Source organism: Zootoca vivipara, chromosome 1 (assembly GCF_963506605.1).
Source record: "Zootoca vivipara chromosome 1, rZooViv1.1, whole genome shotgun sequence".
In the NCBI taxonomy this organism is placed as follows: Eukaryota; Metazoa; Chordata; class Lepidosauria; order Squamata; family Lacertidae; genus Zootoca; species Zootoca vivipara.
Window position 1 is genome coordinate 61,285,541 of NC_083276.1, and position 19,609 is coordinate 61,305,149.

Consider the following 19,609-nt stretch of genomic DNA (forward strand, 5'->3'; position numbering starts at 1 on the left):
ATTCATTGCAATAAGCTGTCACCTAATTTTGCCTTTCAATCTCTTACATGTCTTCTTGCTTTCACTTTTTATCTCCAGCAGCTCATTGCTTTTATCAGTTTTATGGACAAGAAAATAATCCCTGTTATGATAGATGAACTCATCATTTTCTCCTCTTATTTAAAAGATGACTGCTTTATTATCCTAAAATTAGGTAATTTGTTTGTTGAGGGAAACACCTGCATAAAATGTTAGGTCAATGTAACCACGGAAGATTTCCAAGTGGATATAAGAATATTTCCATTAGAGTTTAACACAGAAGCCACTGCTGAGCTGATAATGTCATGATAAGCATTAAATAGGAGATGGACATTTTTATACGGAGATGTATGTTTATGGGCTGAATTGCTGAAAAAAACAATAATTTTAGAAGTGTAGCTTAAACATCCAAAGAATTGGACACTAAAACTGTCTCTCAAGCATTCAAGTACAAGTTTATCATCATGCCTTGGACAAGGGAAATCTCCCGAATTACTTTTATGGCAGCATATTCTATAGATTGATTTGCAAACAATGGGCCCTTAATTATAGAAAAGAGATGAGCGGCAGAATTCTGCACCAGTTATGTTGCCACAAACCCATGAATGATAGTGGCTCTAATATTTTATCTTTGCCTGCAGGTTCTAGGGATGGAATTTCCTTGCCCTGGTAGCTTTTGCTTTCAGGCCAATGCTCACTAGAGAGGTTCATAAACATCTTCCTTTTATTAGAAATAACACATAGAAACAAAGCTACCATGCAACAAGGCAGAACAGCCCATGCAGCCTTCCCTTCAATCTGCTACCTCTCTGTTCCAAATTCATTTAAGGTACATTCAATGTGTCACAGTGGCCAGGTTCTTATTTTGCAGGCTGGGTCTCGGACAATTCTTCTGTTGGGGCCAAGCTTAATGTTACACCAAGCACAAGTCTTAAAACAGATGCCTACATCTCCATTTTGTTGGAGATGCCCAGTGCACTTCATTTTTTAAACTCATGCCAAGGAGGCTGTGGATATCCTGAAACATTGACAGGATGCAGTACCATGTTGAAGCTCAGTCCTGACAAGATAGAGGCTTTCTTCTCCAGTTGACAATCTGATATGCAGATTCACAAGGTGTTTGAGAACCAAGGTACGACTGTACATAAAACAATCTATTCAGCCCGGTTTAGAAATGAGAAACAATACGACATGGGAAAGAAAATAGAGATGCACTCTACCAGGAGAATTAGGAGATGTGGATCACTTTTCTTCTTTCTAGTGATGAATTGTGTGGTCCTTCTTTGGTCTTGGCATAACTGCTATATATTCAAGCAGATCAGCAGGGGAAATTATGGACTTCAAGTGACGGATGAGTATTTTAGGCTGAAATGAAGTACAATGATCATAGCCGGCAGATGGCAAATGAGAGAGTGAGAGTTGGTGAAGAGGGGCTCTTATACATAATACAGTATTTGCAGTTCAATTGCGAAGTGTCCAATGGAACATGAAGTCTATGGAATGAAAACTATAATTCACCCAGAGTGCCAAAACCAAGTTAAACGTAGGTATGTGTGCAGTAATTTTGAGGAGAAAAGAAGGGAAGCTCATTGCGTCATTTTTTGAAATAGGTAGGACACCTTCCAAATGGCAATGGCGATAGAGCAGGCACCCCCAAACTTTGGCCCTCCAGATGTTTTGGACTACAATTCCCATCTTCCCTGACCACTGGTCCTGTTAGCTAGGGATCATGGGAGTTGTAGGCCAAAACATCTGGAGGGCGGCAGTTTGGGGATACCTGCGATAGAGTGACTTGTCACATAGGATGCCAACTTGGACCTCTGCTCACTCTTGAGAACACCTAGACAGGTTGGGAACCAGGCAGGAGATAGATAGCTACTCCTTCAAGTATCTTGTTATGGGAAAGGGATGACAGTAAAAGCTGTTCGATAGTGGAACAGACGCCCTCGGGAGGTGGTGGTCTCTCCTTCCTTGGAGGTTTTTCAGCAGAGGTTGGATGGCCATCTGCCATGGTTGCTTTAGTTGAGATTCCTGCATTGCAGGGGGTTGGGCTAGATGGGGTTCCTTCCAACTCTACAATTCTGTGATTCTACGAAATATTTATGTAACACTTGTCAAGTGCAGCATATTCCACGATCCTCTTCTCATTCATCATTACTTTGCCAGTTTCACAAACACTCTCACTTTAGACTGAGAGAGATGACTTGCTCAAGGCCACCTAAAGAACTCTTCTCAGAAGTGGAAATTAATTCCAGGCCTTCCATTCTCTCCATTGCACAACAATAAGGATAAAAGCTTGTCTGAACTAAAAGAAAAGAAAAGAAAATTATCTCTGAGGGCGAGAATGCTGAAAAAGAGAGGTAATGCTTATCCAAATAATCAGGCCCTAGCTTTGTCTTCGAGGAATAGGCCTGCATTTTCTTTTTAAAAAAATTAAAAAAAAATTTACAAAGGCAATATTCTGTTCACATGCTATATTAGTGCCAGTTAGCCTTGCCATTTCAGAGATGGGCTTTTGATGACTACTTTTATTAAAAGGTAGGAGTCAATCTTTTCTGCACCAGAATAAACAGTCTTAGGCTTTTTACTTTGGTGCTAAACTGAGGAAGCATCTAGACTCCAGGGAGTTAGAACAACAGTAACAAAACACATCTTGATGTGGGGCACAGGTGCATTTGTTGCTTTAGCAATGTCCCAGGTAATGTCTTCATGATCACCTGAAACATTTGCACAGTTAAATTTGCATATTGTAATTACTTTAACAATTTATGTGCCCCTCTGGCGGGAGATTACATTTTCCAAGGGAAAACATAATGTTATGAGTTTGGAGTGTTAAGATGGGTGCCAGACCCCTCTAAACCCTGGATCCAGCTAGTGTTGGGATTTAATCAAGGCTTCGCATTCTTGGAATAGCCAGGCTAGCCTCCTAGTGAGGTGACATCCTGGATGACGAGCCGTTGGGGGGGGGGGATTAAAGGGCTCAATGCAAGACGGCAAAGGGCTGGAGGGCCCTCCTTCAATAGAAAAAGCCAGCGTTTGGAGTTGAAAGTGAGTGCAATGTTTTATTTATTTTATTTGTTAAATGTGTTCAACTATAGACCTCAGGACAGTTCACAGCATAAAAGTACAAGATAAAAACACAAAGATAAAAAACCCACTTCATTATACACCTTTAGGCGCCAGGCAAAAACGTTCCTTTTTAACCAGGCGTTTGGTTGATCTGTTTGACATCCTATACCCTTTTAAAATGTGTCTCTTTTTTTGGGGGGGGGGTGTTATTGGGTTGTTGTTTTTATTTTGATTATATATATTCAGTGCTTTTTCCTGGGGGGACGCAGGGGTACACATACCCCTAATCATTTTGTGAATCTAAGTTTGACCTCATTGAGGGGCAGTATTTCAATATGAGTGGGGAAATGAGAGCACCCCTAAACATTTTTTTAAAGGAAAAAAAGCACTGTATATATTGTGGTTTTTATGTTGATCTTTCCTGTGACCTGGCCTGAGACCTCTGGCTATAGGGCGGTATATAAATTCAATAAACAACAACAACAACAACAACAACAACAACAACAACATAAAAAGAACAAAAATAAACCAAATCACCCCCCCCCCCCGTCTTCCACCAACACATTTGAAAGGGTACAGGATGTTAATCAGCTCAAGGCCTTGTTGATGGCAAGGATTGGCTTCTCTCTATCTGTGAATCCAATCCACAAAACAAGCATCACAAAATTGCGCCTTGAGGAGATTTGGAGAGATTGAGTTTACTGCTATCAGATAAGTACATCAGTTGCACAGGATAACAGCGTTAGCTTCTATGTTTTCTCCCTTTCTCTTGATTGATTTTTCTGCCATAAAGAAAAATGTCGTGCAAAATATATACTTAATTATGATCTCTAAGGACTGTATTTTGTCCAGTGGAAGGCACCCAAAATCTACACGGGATAGTAATTTTTGTATCTATGTATTATTTCCTCTTGTTTTGTTATAGTTCATTAGGAACGCCGTTGATGTGGTGTTAGCCTAATTTTCATCAGCTGTGGCATACAGGAAACCGTAAGGCCCCAGAATAACTTCAACGCGAAGCCAGTGTATCACATTGTGTGCAATTTCTTACTGTGGCCAGAAGGTGCCTCTCTTCATCTGGGCTTGGAAAGTGGGGCAGGCACTGAAGCGAGCGAGGAGAAGAAAACAAGTTCTTTTGATGTGTGATGCTCTGTACATCTGCACAGCATATGGGATAGAAGTGGAGAGAAAACATTAGGAATACTATGGTGCATTCCTTCTTGAAATGAGTCACATCCACAGCATACATTTAAAGCACATGGCTTCCCTCAAAAACTTCTGGAAACTGTAGTTTGTTAAGAGTGCTGGGTATTGTAGCTCTGTGGGGGAGCAAACTTCACTTCCCATAATTTTGTCAGGGAAAGCCATGTGCTTTAAATGTATGGTGTAGGTGTCAGTGGAGCACATTTTCTATGGCAGGAATAGGTAGGAGATAGATTCTGATTCATTGATGGGTCACTGGCCAATTTCCTGAGGATTTTTGGTTGCTAAAGTTTGACACAGGCCCTGAGAAAAGTACACAGGATTCCTTAATGACTGGACAATGCTTTCTGGTTATGCACTTTTGCTTTGTAAATTTGAAAATACACCAGTGATCGTGACCTTCTACTTAAAATCATGAGGACCATAAAAAAAACACATGAGCCCAACAATTACTTGTTGATTCATTTTCATTTCTTATGTTTACACCTTACCTTTCCACACATGAAATGCACAAGGTGTATAACCACAATGACACACACCAATTGGCAAATAATAATAATAATAATAATAATAATAATAATAATAATACCATTAAAATCATAAGAAATGGTTAGTTTTTTTGATGCTGGGCTGCTGAAAATCATTGATATTTGGGGGCATGGATTCTGTAGCTGTACCTCATTTGGTCTCAAGCATACGTTTGCTCTTGATTTTAGGTACCTTGTTGCAAATTTCCAAGGAGAGGAGGTCTGGGAATTCTGGCATAACTAACTTCCACTTTTCAGCTGCCTACTGCAATGTGGAATCCACTTGTTTTCATTGGTATGACTAAGCCCCTCCCAGCTCAACAAATGAGAATTGAAATGTGAATTAGGGCTGCTAAAACAAAGTTATTAGGAGCAGATCTTAGCAAGCATACAGATGTCTCCACTTATCCTGTTTATTTCTTCAGCAGCCACACAGAGACACCATAGCATTGCTGTCACACAAGTATAGAAAACCTTTCTTAAAAGGAATAGGGTTTGGGGTTTCGTTTCGTTTTTAATCCTGGGACAAAACTATGAAGTCCAGGAGATGTACCTGAGCTTGTACCCACTTTACTGGAATTACTGATTCTGGGTTTTTGTGAACCACTGGTCATTTTCTTGAAGTTTTTATTTGGCAGCCAAGCCAAGGATTCACCTGGGGTCACTTCATCATACCCAGCGGATAACTGAAACTTTTATCTAATTTTATTTTTATTTTTGCAATGTCACTTGAGAAAATTGAACTGGACACTCTCTCTCCTGAAGATGTGGATGGCAGATGTTATTCTCAGCCAGAAATTTTTGAGACCAACTTCAGCAATTCACATGTGGATTGGTGCAAACATGAACTTCATTCCTCAGTCTCTTTGCCCAGTGGTAAGCCTGAATTTAAATTCATTTTAAAGTGCCATCTTTTTTATCTAATTATGTGTCTGGAATCACATGTGTAACAGGCTTTTGACAACTAGCAGTTATATGTGTCAGGATAAATTAACAGGGCTTGTTAAGGGCATCGTGTCCAATTGATGCACCATTTAGATCTTGAAGACTTCTGGGTTAGTTTGTTTTTAAAGGCATTTAAAGACTGCACTTTATATTAGTCAAGATTTGTATTAGTCCTATAATGTGTTATTATATTGCCTCAATCTGTGCAATTCATCAATGTTTTGATCTGGTAGGGGACACAGAGGAACAGGTGCTGGTGGTATATACAATAACAACATCCACATTGTCCATCTTCATATACTTTTGTGCTGGTCGATGATCTCCAGTGGGCTAGGGACAAAGGTGAGAGCTGTTTCCTAGTTCTGATGGATCTCTCAGCGGCCTTTGATACCATTGACCACGACATCCTTCTGGACTGGCTAGAGGGGATGGGAGCTGGGGTTACTGCTATACAGTGGTTCCGCTCCTTCCTCCTGGGCCATGTTCAGAAAGTGGTGTTGGAGGGTGAGTGTTCAGATCCATGGGCTCTCACTTGTGGGGTGCCTCCGGGTTCCGTCCTCTCCCCCATGCTTTTTGACATCTACATGAAGCTGCTGGGAGAGATCATCAGGGGGTTTGGGTTGGGTGCTCATCAATATAAGGATGATACCCAGCTCTACCTCTCTTTTAAATCGGAACCAGTGAGGGCTGTGAAGATCCTGTGGAGGCAGTTGGAGGCTGGATGGTGGTTAACAGATTGAGGTTGAGTCCTGGCAAGACAGAAGTACTGTTCTTAGGGGACAGGAGGTGGGCTGGTGTGAAGGACTCCCTGGTCCTGAATGGGGTAACTGTGCCCCTGAAGGACCAGGTGCGCAGCCTGGGAGTCATTTTGGACTCACAGCTGTCCATGGAGGTGCAGGTCAATTCTGTGTCCAGGGAGACTACCAGCTCGATCTGGTATGCAGGCTGAGACCCTACCTGCCTGCAGACTGTCTTGCCAGAAAGGTGCATGTTCTAGTTATCTCCCGCTTGGACTACTGCAATGTGCTCTACGTGGGACTACCTTTGAAGGTGACTCGGAAACTGCAATTAATCCAGAATGCAGCAGCTAGACTAGTGACTGGAAGTAGCCACTGAGACCATATAACACTGGTCCTGAGAGATCTGCATTGGCTCCCAGTACGTTTCTGAGCACAATTCAAAGTGTTGGTGCTGACCTTTAAAGCCCTAAACAGCCTTGGTTCTGTATTCCTGAAGGAGTGTCTCCACCCCCATCATTCAGCCCGGACGCTGAGGTCCAGCGCCGAGGGGCTTCTGGCGGTTCCCTCACTATGAGAAGTGAAGTTACAGGGAACCAGGCAGAGGGCCTTCTCAGTAGTGGTGCCTGCCCTGTGGAAGGCTCTCCCATCAGATGTCAAGGAAATAAGCAACTATCTTACTTTCAAAAGACATCTGAAGGCAGTCCTGTTTAGGGAAGTTTTTAATGTTTAATGCTGTCTTGTGTTTTTAACATCCAGTTGGAAGCTGGCCAGAGTGGCTGGGGAACCCAGCCAGATGGGAGGGGCATAAATAATAAATTATTATTATTACTTTCAAATGAGATGGCAAAACCTCAAAGATTTATCTGGGTCTCTATATAGAATAGCTAACAACCTTTTTCTTCTGCAATTATTCTCAATCCTTCCCAGGAATGGGTCTCACACACATTTGGCCATTGCGAAAGGGAAGGGTCAATATAAGGCTTATTAATTTCATAACTCCATTTACTCTGACAGCAGGCCTCATGTGCACACAATGTCAACTTTCTCTGTTTGTCATTGGCTTCTCCCACCCCACCCCCATGCACACACAATTGCACACATATTATGGTAGGGTAGGTGGGGAAGATGATGATGATTGTAGATGAGCTTTATAGAATCAACATTCACCAATGTGGGTGTGAGTGGAAGGCAACCAAGTTGTGATGGGGCAGCCAAGTTTGTCATCTATGTGTCTACCCAAATTGGAATCTATGGTTGCCAGTTTCATAACAAACCAGGATATTATAATTGATTTAATATCATGTCATGTTCCAAAATGGGGAACTGCATTTTCTAGGTTTGGATGACATGGGAAACTTTGGTTAGTTAAAGGCTGCCTTGTCCGATTCCCTGAACTGTGAAGGGAGGAGTGACTGATCTTCGTGTGAGACATTTGTAGCTCATTAATCCCAAGTGTGACCATCTGAAATATGCTGCCACCAACCTAGACTCTTTTATACATTAGCTAGATGTTTGTTGCTTTAAAATACTGATTTAGAAATAGTTGGCCAGGATCTGCTGCTAGTTTGTGAGTTGGTGCCAGAGTACCAGCAGACTGTTATGAGGACACATTGTATGGGGGGCTGGAAAGAAGAAGAGGTTTTGTGGAAGATTGATAGAGATCTGAATTTTATAGAGGGGTGTCTTTTGCCTAAGCAAAACCTGTTTTTTTTATTGAGAGGTCCCTTGGTGCTGGAATCTTGAAATTACTGTCTCAAAATAAATAAGAAAAATACAATGCAATATCACAAATGTTCATGAGCATCTGTTTAAGGAATTGTTGAGAGTATGTACCCACCCCCCATTAATTCCATCCACGCTCATTCACTGAAGAACTGCAGTTTGGATCTCTACTTTGCCATCCTTAACTGTAGTACGCAGCCTATTTCATAATGAATGTCATCTTACATGACTCACAGGGGATGTCTCTGACTGACTTATGTCTGCACCTGATGTATAATCACTTGTTTCCCCAGGAAGTACAAGCAAAAGAAGCATACCACACCTGAATGTAAACATGGATCTGCTTTCGTTTAGTGGAAAGGGGAACCATCTCATAGGAATAGGACATAAATGTAAACTATAGGAAGCTGTACTTAACATGCACATGCAGATACAGCTTGAAGCAAATGAATTTGGGTTTTTGTTTGCCGCTGAACTTGACTTAGCAATTGCACTTTCTATCCTTAAGCATATCATAACAGAAACGTTTGAATCAAGGCATATTCCAACAAAGCAAAAATACTCGAGGAGGATGCAAAGCAAGCCTGGTGATGGGTGTGGCCTGGGGAAAGAGGGTGTGGCTTGTGATGACCCCCCCCCCAAGGGCCAGATTGTGTGCCATAGAGGGTAATGCTTGGCCTCCAAGCCTGAGATTCTCCACCCCTGCACTAAAGTATGGACATCTTGTGTTTAATTTCTTGACATAGTACAAGGTATAGCCAAACTTCAGGCAATATTTTTGCTGACTCTCTAGTCTTGAAGGTTGCTGCTCACAATGACAGCTAAGTGATGTTGCATGACCACAGCCAATGATAAACCCCTTTTGAAACACCTTTTAAAGCTTTGAGTTTACTTCATTACCGTTATCATGCAGCTAAGGCTGAGTCTGGTAATATTCTTCTGTGTTTTTACTTCGATACCATCATTTTTTCCCCCATTTCTTAAAGACTCGTGGATCTGCTTGAAACATTTCCCAAAACCTCATGGCGCTTGGCAAGAGTTTTGTCTGTCTAGGGATGTGTCTGTGAACTTGCCAGACTAGTGCTGAACTTCCACCTTTTATTCTCACTCTTGCTTCTTATTACAGCTGAGCCCCCTCCCCTTCTGCCTCTTCAGATCTTTCCCATCCTGACACCATGTGCATGGATGCCCGAGAACTATTTTACTCCACCTCCAACACTGGTTTGCAAGTCTAAGCCAAAGTTAGTATTGCACTCCATAGACAATAAGATTGCCAACTTTTGAACCTGAACCTTTTAGTCCTGTCTTCAACAATTTGATCTTCAGCAACTAACACTACAGGCAATAATATTTCTGTGAAAATCTTTCCTGCTAATTCCTGCACATTGAACTTGTGTTAACGTAATAGGACAAGGCAGCTTTCCCCACCACTACCAATGATCAGTTGGCAACCCTATAAAAATACTGTATAACTTGCAATTATGCACATGTATACCTAAAGGAGTGTCTCCACCCCCATCGTTCTGCCCGGACACTGAGGTCCAGCTCCGAGGGCCTTCTGGCGGTTCCCTCATTGCGACAAGCCAGGTTGCAGCGAACCAGGCAGGGGGCCTTCTCGGTGGTGGTGCCTGCCCTGTGGAACGCCCTCCCATCAGATGTCAAAAAGGGAAATAGCTACCAGATTTTTAGAAGACATCTGAAGACAGCCCTGTTTAGGGAGGCTATTAATGTTTAAGAAATTAGTGTATTTTAATGTTTCTGTTGGAAGCCGCCCAGAGTGGCTGGGGAAACCCAGCCAGATGGGCGGGGTATAAATAATAAATTATTATTATTATTATTATTATTATTATTATTATTATTATTATTTCTGCTTAATCACTAGAGAATGAAATTACAAACACCCAATATGAATGCACTCACAGACACTGCTAGGTCACCTCACCTTGCCTTATGGGTGGGCTTGCCCTGAAAATAACACAGTAATCAGGCCGCTAGGTACCTGCAGGTTAGATGGAGGATCAGAAAGAGATTTACAACCACCTGGACATGAGTCCTCTCCAACTACCGTATATCACCCTTGCCTCTGCTCACCAGACTATATGGGTGTGTGGGGGGTGTGTGTGTTAATATGTGAGAACCAGCCTGTTTCGCTAACTTGGAAATCATAATTCAGACTCTGTCTAAGTCAATTGTAAGTCATCTGCAGTTACAAAAACATGGTAAGAGTTATGAAAGTGTCTTCTTGGGAGAAATGGGGAAGTAAATATGTTGACCTGCTCCTAAAACCTCAGCAGCCTTGTATGTAGAGTAACCTATAACCTTTCCCACAACAACATTTTCAGATGCAGAAGAGATTTGCTGGACACGTCTAACATAATACACTCACAAAATCTTTTCAAACTGATGTTCTTAAGCACCTCCCGTTATAGTGGTTGTTGTTGGTATTTGGGGTGGGCCTGAAATCATATCCCTGTATAAGGCTGATTCCCTAAATCAATTTGCAAGCTGCAAAGGCTTCCTGAAGTTAATGAGATGCTGACAAGCTTATCATAGGCTTTCCCAAGAGTTGCCCCAATCAGTTAAGCATTATTTTCTCACAGCAGATGGATTAAGAAGCAACTTAACAACAATGTGTATCATGTTGATGAATGTTGCTCTTGCAAAGAATGACCAAAGTGCAATGAGAGATGAGTTGAAAAAGTGACAGCATTTATTATCCATGTTTTCAGAGCACCAGAACTTTATCTTAATCAGATTCTTGAGGGTTGCTTTTCTTTTCAAATGGCACTATAATTCTCTCTCTGAGGTTTAAAGTAGGAAGAAAGTCGTTTTATATATATGCTGCTATGGTTTAGCTAAGGTTTGAATGAATCACTGTAAACAAATTCTGTCTGGCATTCTGAATATTGTCTCCTAGGAGAGATTTACACATACCGAGCCATCACCATTGATAAAAATTGGGCTTTGTTACTGCAGCCAAAATATAAGACCTTATTTTCTTGGTTCATTGATCGTTTCTAGGCAGCATCTCAAAGCCCAGTTTTTACTAGAATGCAAAACCTGTATCTGGTTCATTCTGCTTCACATAGAGGCACTTTCTGAAAGTTATTTAGTGTCATAGCTCAAGATTATCTTAGGCATGGTGTTCTGTTTGTATATTCAAACATGCATGTTTCAGATATAAGTTTCCATATTTAATATACATTGTGAGAAGCTATCAGGTCCATACAGTCGTACCTTGGTTTTCAAACGCCTTTGGAGTCAAACATTTTGACTCCTGAACGATCGAAAACCAGAAGTGATTGTTCCAGTGTTTGAACATTCTTTGGAACCCAAACATCCGAAGCGACTTCTGCAGCTTCCGATTGGCTGCAGGAGCTTCCTGCAGTCAATCGGAAGTTGCGCCTTGGTTTCCGAAGGTTTTGGAAATCAAACAGACTTCCGGAACAGATTCTTTTCAACTTCCAAGGTACCACTGTATTTTCAATTTCCATGTGTGTTGAAGAGAGAGAGGGGAAAACATTGCTTAAAACATCTAGGCCACTTCATAACTTATGGAACAACATGTCCCTTTTAAGAAACCATACTCAAGTTTGAAATCCCTTGTGAGAAGTGGTCCAAACAATAAGGTTGTGCAAATGCTGTGCTTCTAGGAAAAACTAGCCCTGTGCGGGCTTGTATACTCCTCCTGTCCCTCTCAACTCTTTCTCTGATACAACTACAGGGAGATCAGAAGCTTCCACATTAATTTTAGATTAATCACAGTTTAACACAGGCATCCCCAAACTTTGGCCCCCCAGGTGTTTTGGACTACAATCCCCATCATCCCTGACCACTGGTCCTGTTAGCTAGGGGTAATGGGAGTTGTAGGCCAAAACATCTGGAGGGCTGCAGTTTGGGGATGCCTGGTTTAACATGTCATCTGAACCCTCAACTGTGATTTAACTTAACTATGATATGGTTGGTGAAAAACAGCGAGCATAATAAACTATAGTTTGAAGTTGGCTTGTTGGGTTTGGACAACATGGCAAATTGTGGATAAGCAAGTGAAAGCTTCAAACCACCTCCTTACAGCCTTTCCAGGGGAACAGAGAGTGCTTGAGTCCTGGGGACTCATTCTTGTAAAATTAAACTATGGTTTAGCACTATCTGCTAACCAACCTAATATGTATCTGAAACAGATTTGACTAAACTACCTGAATTATAACAGCTTGTTTGTTTATGTTGTGATGGATTTTAACAGACAAATTTGTTTGACATTTTGTAGTTGGCTATTTTCAAACACTTGAGGTTCTTAATCAGTGTGTATTCCTTCCCTGTTAAGTGGAATAAAGAGTATTTAACAATATTTGCTTTCATAACAAAAGCTTGTTAGCTGCTGCTAAAACCAAATGTGCTGATGGCTTATGGATTTGCGGGAGAAAAATGTACAGAACATAGTTATTGATGTACAATGAATGGTGAAAGAAAAAAAAGATTTTTTGCAGGTCTGATCTGTATTTGGGATCTTGGCATGGGGTGGTGGGGGTGGGGTCATTTGCTTTAACCCTCTGCTCCCTCAGTTGCTAATTGCATGAATAATGTGTCATCTTAGTTTGGCTCTAAGAAATGGGAGAAGCTTAAACCGAGGAAAATGAGGTTTGCTTGAGGCTATCCATGACTTCACAGCTAAGTGAAAGGGTTTTTCATGCTGTTGACTATAGTGCTACAATTCCCAAAACTCTGTTGGTCAAATGTAAGCAACATGATTGAACATAGTATTCAAGTCTGCTACAAGCAGGTCATTTTTCAGCCGGAACTTGCTGGAATTCAAAGAGAATGAGGGAGGTGTTCATGGTGAGTTCTAGCACCTCTTTTTCTGGAAAAATAGCACTGGCTACAAGTATTCAGTCTTGGACCCAGATTATGAAAGTCTTGGGTTCAGTCTACTTGGCCTGGTTTTCATTTTTGCAATAAATGCTTGAAATACAATTTCTCACCATTTTCACTCTTCATCACCATCTCTCTCTCTCTCTCTCTCTCTCTCTCTCTCTCTCTCTCTCTCTATATATATATATATATATATATATATAATATAATGAAGAATGAAAATGGTGAGAAATTGTATTTCAAGCATTTTTATATGTAAAATCTTGTTCTTGTGACAGCTAATCCAATTAAGATCAATATTCAGCAGCCATTTTTTTCAAAGAGATGTGACCAGGAACACAAGGCCAAGTTCAAAGCTGCCAAGAGAAATAATTATGTAGTGGACTTGCAAAGTAGAATATAAATTATTAGAAGTCTCTCTGACCTCTGGATTCTGTGAAACCCATTTCATTATTACTGATAGGTAGCAGGATAACTATAGATGTCTTACTGAGCTGTTGTCATTTTTAATTTGGACTTTACCTAGGAGTCCAAATGGAAGTGTAATGTTCAATTAGCATCACATCCTTGTAATAAGAGCCTTGAGCATAAGAAGGAAAATGAAGAGACAGTCTACTATCCCTACTCATGCATGTCATTTTAAAAAGGAAATGGCTAACATTGAGACTCTTAATTCAGAAAGGTAGCTCAGTACATTGTCACCAGTGTTGACAAAGTTGAGATTGGCTGTCAGGGAGAAATGCTCACCATTTCAAAACATGAGGACAATGTCATAGAGAGAGACAGCTTGTACCTTTGTTCCTGTAGCATGTGAACAATTCTACTATATGTCCCAAATAAATGGCCTAGGAATAGAATAGAAAGACTCTGGAAAACATTAGGAGCCATGACCATCAAATCCAAGATAGCCCGGGATAGCAGCCATTTTAGTTCCTCCTCTAAGATCACTGAATATTGGGGGGGGGGTTCTAGACCTAGAAGCAGATTAGGATCTCTGCCTGACTTGCAAAAGAGGTCACAGATCTGTGAAACATTAGCATATGCTTTGTGTAATGTGCAAATTTGTATCCTCATTGTGGATGGGTGTGTTGGAGGGTGTCTTGATGTCTTGATTAAGATGTCTTGCAGACAGAATGTCAACAGGTGAAGCATTTCCCATAATTGTATTTCCATACTAGAAAACCACTTGTTCAATTTTTGCCTTCCCCCCCTGTATCTCCAATTGTATCTTCCAGTTACAATTTTAGTTCCTCCTCTAAGATCACTGAATATTGGGGGGGGGGGTTCTAGACCTAGAAGCAGATTAGGATCTCTGCTTGACTTGCAAAAGAGGTCACAGATCTGTGAAACATTAGCATATGCTTTGTGTAATGTGCAAATTTGTATCCTCATTGTGGATGGGTGTGTTGGAGGGTGTCTTGATGTCTTGATTAAGATGTCTTGCAGACAGAATGTCAACAGGTGAAGCATTTCCCATAATTGTATTTCCATACTAGAAAACCACTTGTTCAATTTTTGCCCCCCCCCCTGTATCTCCAATTGTATCTTCCAGTTACAATTGGAAGACACCTGAAGTGTAGGTGGGTTCCCACGAGGCAAGACACAGTGATAACAGCAAGAACTGCTCATATACATTTCTGAAGGCCTGGGCAACTCCCAACGTGATTGGCTGTCTAAACTTCCAAGGTGCGACATGACTCAGAGTTTAAGGGGGCCCAAATCCTGAAGTGTTCTGTGATTGGATATCATGTATTGAATCAGAACACAGGAGCTCAGAATCCTTAGTCCATACTCAAGCTCAGGCAAACACAGACCACTGAATACATAACACGAACCATGCCTGAAACCCTGGAGAATCACTTCTAGTCAGTGCATACAATATAGATAAACCAATGGTCTGCCTCCATATAAGGTGGATTCCTATTTACTTCTATGGTTTGCAGGGTGGTGAGTAATGACGGGTGTTCTTCATGGCAGCCCCTCATTTGTAGAACTCCCTCCCCGACAGTGCATGTCTGTCCCCTATGCTGATGGTATTTAAGTGCCAATTAAAGACATTGCTGTTCATCTGGGCCTTTGAAACATGGATATTTGCTCAGATTTCAGCTGCTGGTATTGCACTAGGTAATAAATGTACTCTGTAGATGCTTTTATTGTATCGGTTGAAGTCTTACATGGTTTCCCACTAAGCTCCCAAAAGAGGAAGGGCAGTATAAAAATGAAAATAAATGAATAACAATTGATAAAACGTATTTCCCCCTAGGAACATAATCCACTTTGTGGCCTTGTGTCCCTAGGCAGATAGATCATGGTAGCCCTTGCATGCAATGATCCATGGAATTCTGGCAATATCTGTACATTCACTGGCTCTTAAAAAGAGAGAGAGAAAATTGAATTAGATGCTAAAATAACAAGTTAATCCCTTTGGTACCAACATGAAAGCCCCAGTAACTTCTAGTCATGTTGAAGGACGACATTGTGCTAATATTAAAGATCTATGTCTTGATTTTGGGGGGGGGGATGGATGCAGCTTTCTATATATATAGAAAGGGAGGGGGGATTTATATGACTAAAGAGTTGAAATACTCTTTCCTCGAATGCCGAGGGTTCATTGCCAGTGGGTAATTTAAAGCTCACACAGAAGTCTAACGTGCTGAGTCATTGACCTCTGCCCTTGAGGTTCATGACTTACATCCTTGCATGGCTGAAACAGATGGAAACTACGCTGGATATAGAAGTTTAATGTTTCCCAAAGGCCCTATTTCTCTTGTGTGCTCTTCCTCCCACTAATGAACTATTTACTTTTAAGTTGGGGACAGGGGGGCAGTTCCACAAATCCAAGTCTATTTAAAGGAAAACTATGCAGTGATTTATGAAGGGACAGCAACATCCAGCTGTCTTTTTTGTTACGAGAGGCCATCTTTCCTGGAGCATACTGTATAGTAGGCGGCACTGGTTGGCATGCAAAATATGTAAATGGCATTGGCTGATTCAGCAGGTATTGAATTGTGTTGGTGTACATATCAAGGTATGCTGCTGTATGGCTAGGAGGAATGGATAACTTGTCTCAGACCTCCCTCTCACTCCATTTCTGTCTGTCTTTCTCTCTCAGTCTCAGCAAGAGTTGGTTTCTTGGTTACCAGGTGACTCAGCCCCCTCTATACTTAAGCCCTCTCCTCTTCTGTGGGGACAGCTTGTCTATATCGGCAGTTACAGACTTAGCCATCTAAATTAAGGTTACCAGATTTTTTTTCAATGAATCAGGGGACACTTTTCAGCTTCAATGGATTTTGTATGGGGACTGATTTGTAAATCCGGAAATGGGGATGTCTGGTAACCTTAATCTAAATTCCTCGAAAAAGGACAATATCCCTGACATTTTTGAAATGGAAAGGCTTCCCTTCCTAACGCTGCCTTTTCAGGCTTGTTTTTATTCTATAGACCAGGCACCCCCAGACTTCGGCCCTCCAGATGTTTTGGACTACGATTCCCATCATCCCTGACCACTGGTCCTGTTTGGGGATGCCTGCTATAGACTAATGGAAAACTAACAAAAAACAGTGCTATGTGCAAAATTAGAGAGCAGGGGAGAAATTTGGTTCTGTGCACCTAGTTTGCCTAACCCCCCCCCCAACTGCAGATGAAAACACTTCCATTTCACTTCTCTAAATTTTGCAGTGCAATTCTTCTGCCAAAATATGTTTACAAAAATGTGTGTATTAGAAAGAAGTGTGCATAAAAATGCAAAGATTATAGGGCTGCCATACACCCCGAATTTCTCAGGATTCGTCCTTCGAAAATGACGTCTGGGTGGAATTATCTAAACATGGCTAAAATGTCCAGGGAAACCCCTGTCCCTGGCAGTCCATATGGGAAGTGTTGGGTGGTTTTTTTTTTGGTGATTTTCCTTTTTTTAAAAAAAGGTTAAAAACTTATTTATTTTTTCTTGGAGATTTTGCCCAACAACTTTGGGCCAAAAGAAAAAGAGCTCAACAACTTTTGTATCTGGATTTGCACTTTTTGAAATATGGCAATCGTAACTGATTACTGAAAGTAACAAAAATTATATTAGGGGAGATGGCTTACAAACATGGGCATATTTGGACAAATATACACTAAAATGCTAACAGGCTTTAATGAGAATTTTTTTAAAAGTGAAAACTCGTACAGAAATGTGGTGAACTGAACAGAAGATTTTTTTTGGGGGGGGGGAATGCAGAGAAACTAACACTGACAGAGTCATCCACCCCTGATTTTAAAAGGCATAATGTAAGGCAAGAAAAGAAGAAATGCCCTCTAGCATCTAGGGTCACCTTCATTCATCTTTTTCTTCAGGGGTAGAGAGCTATTGCTTTTATACAGCAGCACTCAAACACAAATAAATATTGCATCAGGGGACTCAGAAGAACTCCAAAGCATGCTCAATAAAAATAAAATTTACAATAATAATAATAATAATAATAATAATAATAATAATAATAATAATTGTCAGAGGCTGTTGTTGCGACTACTCTAGAGTAACGACGCTCCACATTCTTGTCTTTAGACAGTTTTATTTAGTGCAATCTATTTACAGTGGAATGGGTGTGTAGAAACATGTCTGCTAGTCCGAGGCAGAATCCGGGAATGGCCCGCCCCTCGTCTTCTTCCAACATAAGAGTCTCGGGACGGCAAACCATCTTCCCCGCCTTCTCCTGCATAATTCCGGAACCGGGGGGGGGGAAGGGCCTGTGCTCCATGTTTTCCTTCTCCCGCTCTTTCTTCCTCCCTCATGTGTAGCAGGGGCTCTTCTGTGTTGCTGGAGCCCTGCATCCCTCTGCCTCCTTCCTCACTGGACCCCTCCCCCTCCCCGCTGGCATTGCTGCTATTTGAGGAGCTGCTCTTGATGATGGGAGGGGGATCTCTGTATTCCCTTCCCCTTACAATAATGAAAAGAGATACAAAACTCCCAACAGGAAAAAAAAATGAAAACTTAAAAATGAAAGAAGATACAAAAGCCCCCAAAGAAAGCAAAAACTGTGCATACCTCATCAGAGTGGAGAACGTAAGAATAACCTGTTGGATCAGGCCAATGGCCCATCCAGTTCAGTGTCTCATTCTCACAGTGGCCAACTAGATGCCTGTGGGAAACCAGGGAGCAGAACATGAGCACAGAGGCCCTCTCCCCTCCCGTGGTTTCCAGCAACTGGTATTCCGAAGCATTGCTGCCTCCAACTCTGGAGGTGGAGCACAGCCATCCTGACTAGGGTTGCCAGACTCAATAGAGGACAGGACTTCTGTGCCTTTAATTGCCCTGCTCTCTTTTGAGTCTGGAAACCTTAAAGAGAAACCAGCAGACCCTTTGTTTAATTTCCAAGCAAAGGGTCTGCTGGTTTCTCTTTAAGGTTTCCAGGCTCAAAAGAGAGCAGGGCAATTAAAGGCACAGACGTCCTGTCCTCTATTGAGTCTGGCAACCCTAATCCTGACTAGTAGCTGTTGATCGCCCTCTCCTCCATAAATTTGCCTAATCCTCTTTTAAAGCCATCCATGATGGTTGCCATCACTGCCTCCTGGGGAGGAGTAGGGGGCAAAGGTAGAAGTGAGAGAACTTTCTCTTGCTCCCCACAGCTTCTACTTCAGCTCTGTGCAATTTTTTGGTATCCCAGTGGGGAAAGAGACTGGCTGAAATCTGACCAGGAGCACTACTGTTAGAGGTCAGGATCCACAGCAGTATTTTGTCACAGGTCTCAACTGTATTTTTTTTTTAAAAAAATATAAAATAAAATAAAACTGATGTTGCTTCAAAGCTTCTTCCTACAATTTAACAAAGGCCATCATGAAAAGCATGTGTGCTCATGGTTGTCTTACATGCTTTAGATCAGTTTCATCCAGTGTCATTTCCAGCTGATGACAAGCCTGGTAGATGAAGGGAACGCTGTGGATGTAGCATATCTTTATTTCAGCAAGGCCTTTGACAAGGTGCCCCATGATATTCTTGTAAAGAAGCTGGTAAAATGCGGGCTAGACAATGCTACCATTCAGTGGATTTGTAACTGGTTTACTGACCGAACCCAAAGGGTGCTCATCAATGGCTCCTCCTCATCCTGGAGAGTAGTGACTAGTGGGGTGCCACAGGGTTCTGTCTTGGGCCCAGTCTTATTCAACATCTTTATCAATGACTTGGATGATGGGCTTGAGGGCATCCCGAGCAAGTTTGCAGACGACACCAAATTGGGAGGGGTGGCTAATACCCCAGAGGACAGGATCACACTTCAAAATGACCTTAACAGATTAGACAACTGGGCCAAAGCAAACAAGATGAATTTTAACAAGGAGAAATGTAAAGTACTACAATTGGGCAAAAAAAATGAAAGGCACAAATACAGGATGGGAGACACCTGGCTTGAGAGCAGTACATGTGAAAAGGATCTAGGAGTCTTGGTAGACCACAAACTTGACATGAGTCAGCAGTGTGATGCAGCAGCTAAAAACGCCAATGCAATTCTGGGCTGCATCAATAGGAGTATAGCATCTAGA

General features: G+C 41.6%; 1 protein-coding gene across 2 annotated transcripts in view; it reads left to right on the forward strand.

Moving 5' to 3' along the window:
- The first annotated feature begins 5,160 nt into the window (after window positions 1–5,160).
- ANO3 (anoctamin 3) overlaps window positions 5,161–19,609 on the forward strand; it is a 231,475-nt gene continuing 217,026 nt past the window's right edge. For both annotated transcript variants that reach the window (XM_035117599.2, XM_060275243.1), the window contains exon 1: window positions 5,161–5,693. In XM_035117599.2, the coding sequence (XP_034973490.2) occupies window positions 5,540–5,693 (154 nt within the window). In that variant the 5' untranslated portion in view covers window positions 5,161–5,539. The remainder of the gene's footprint in view (window positions 5,694–19,609) is intronic.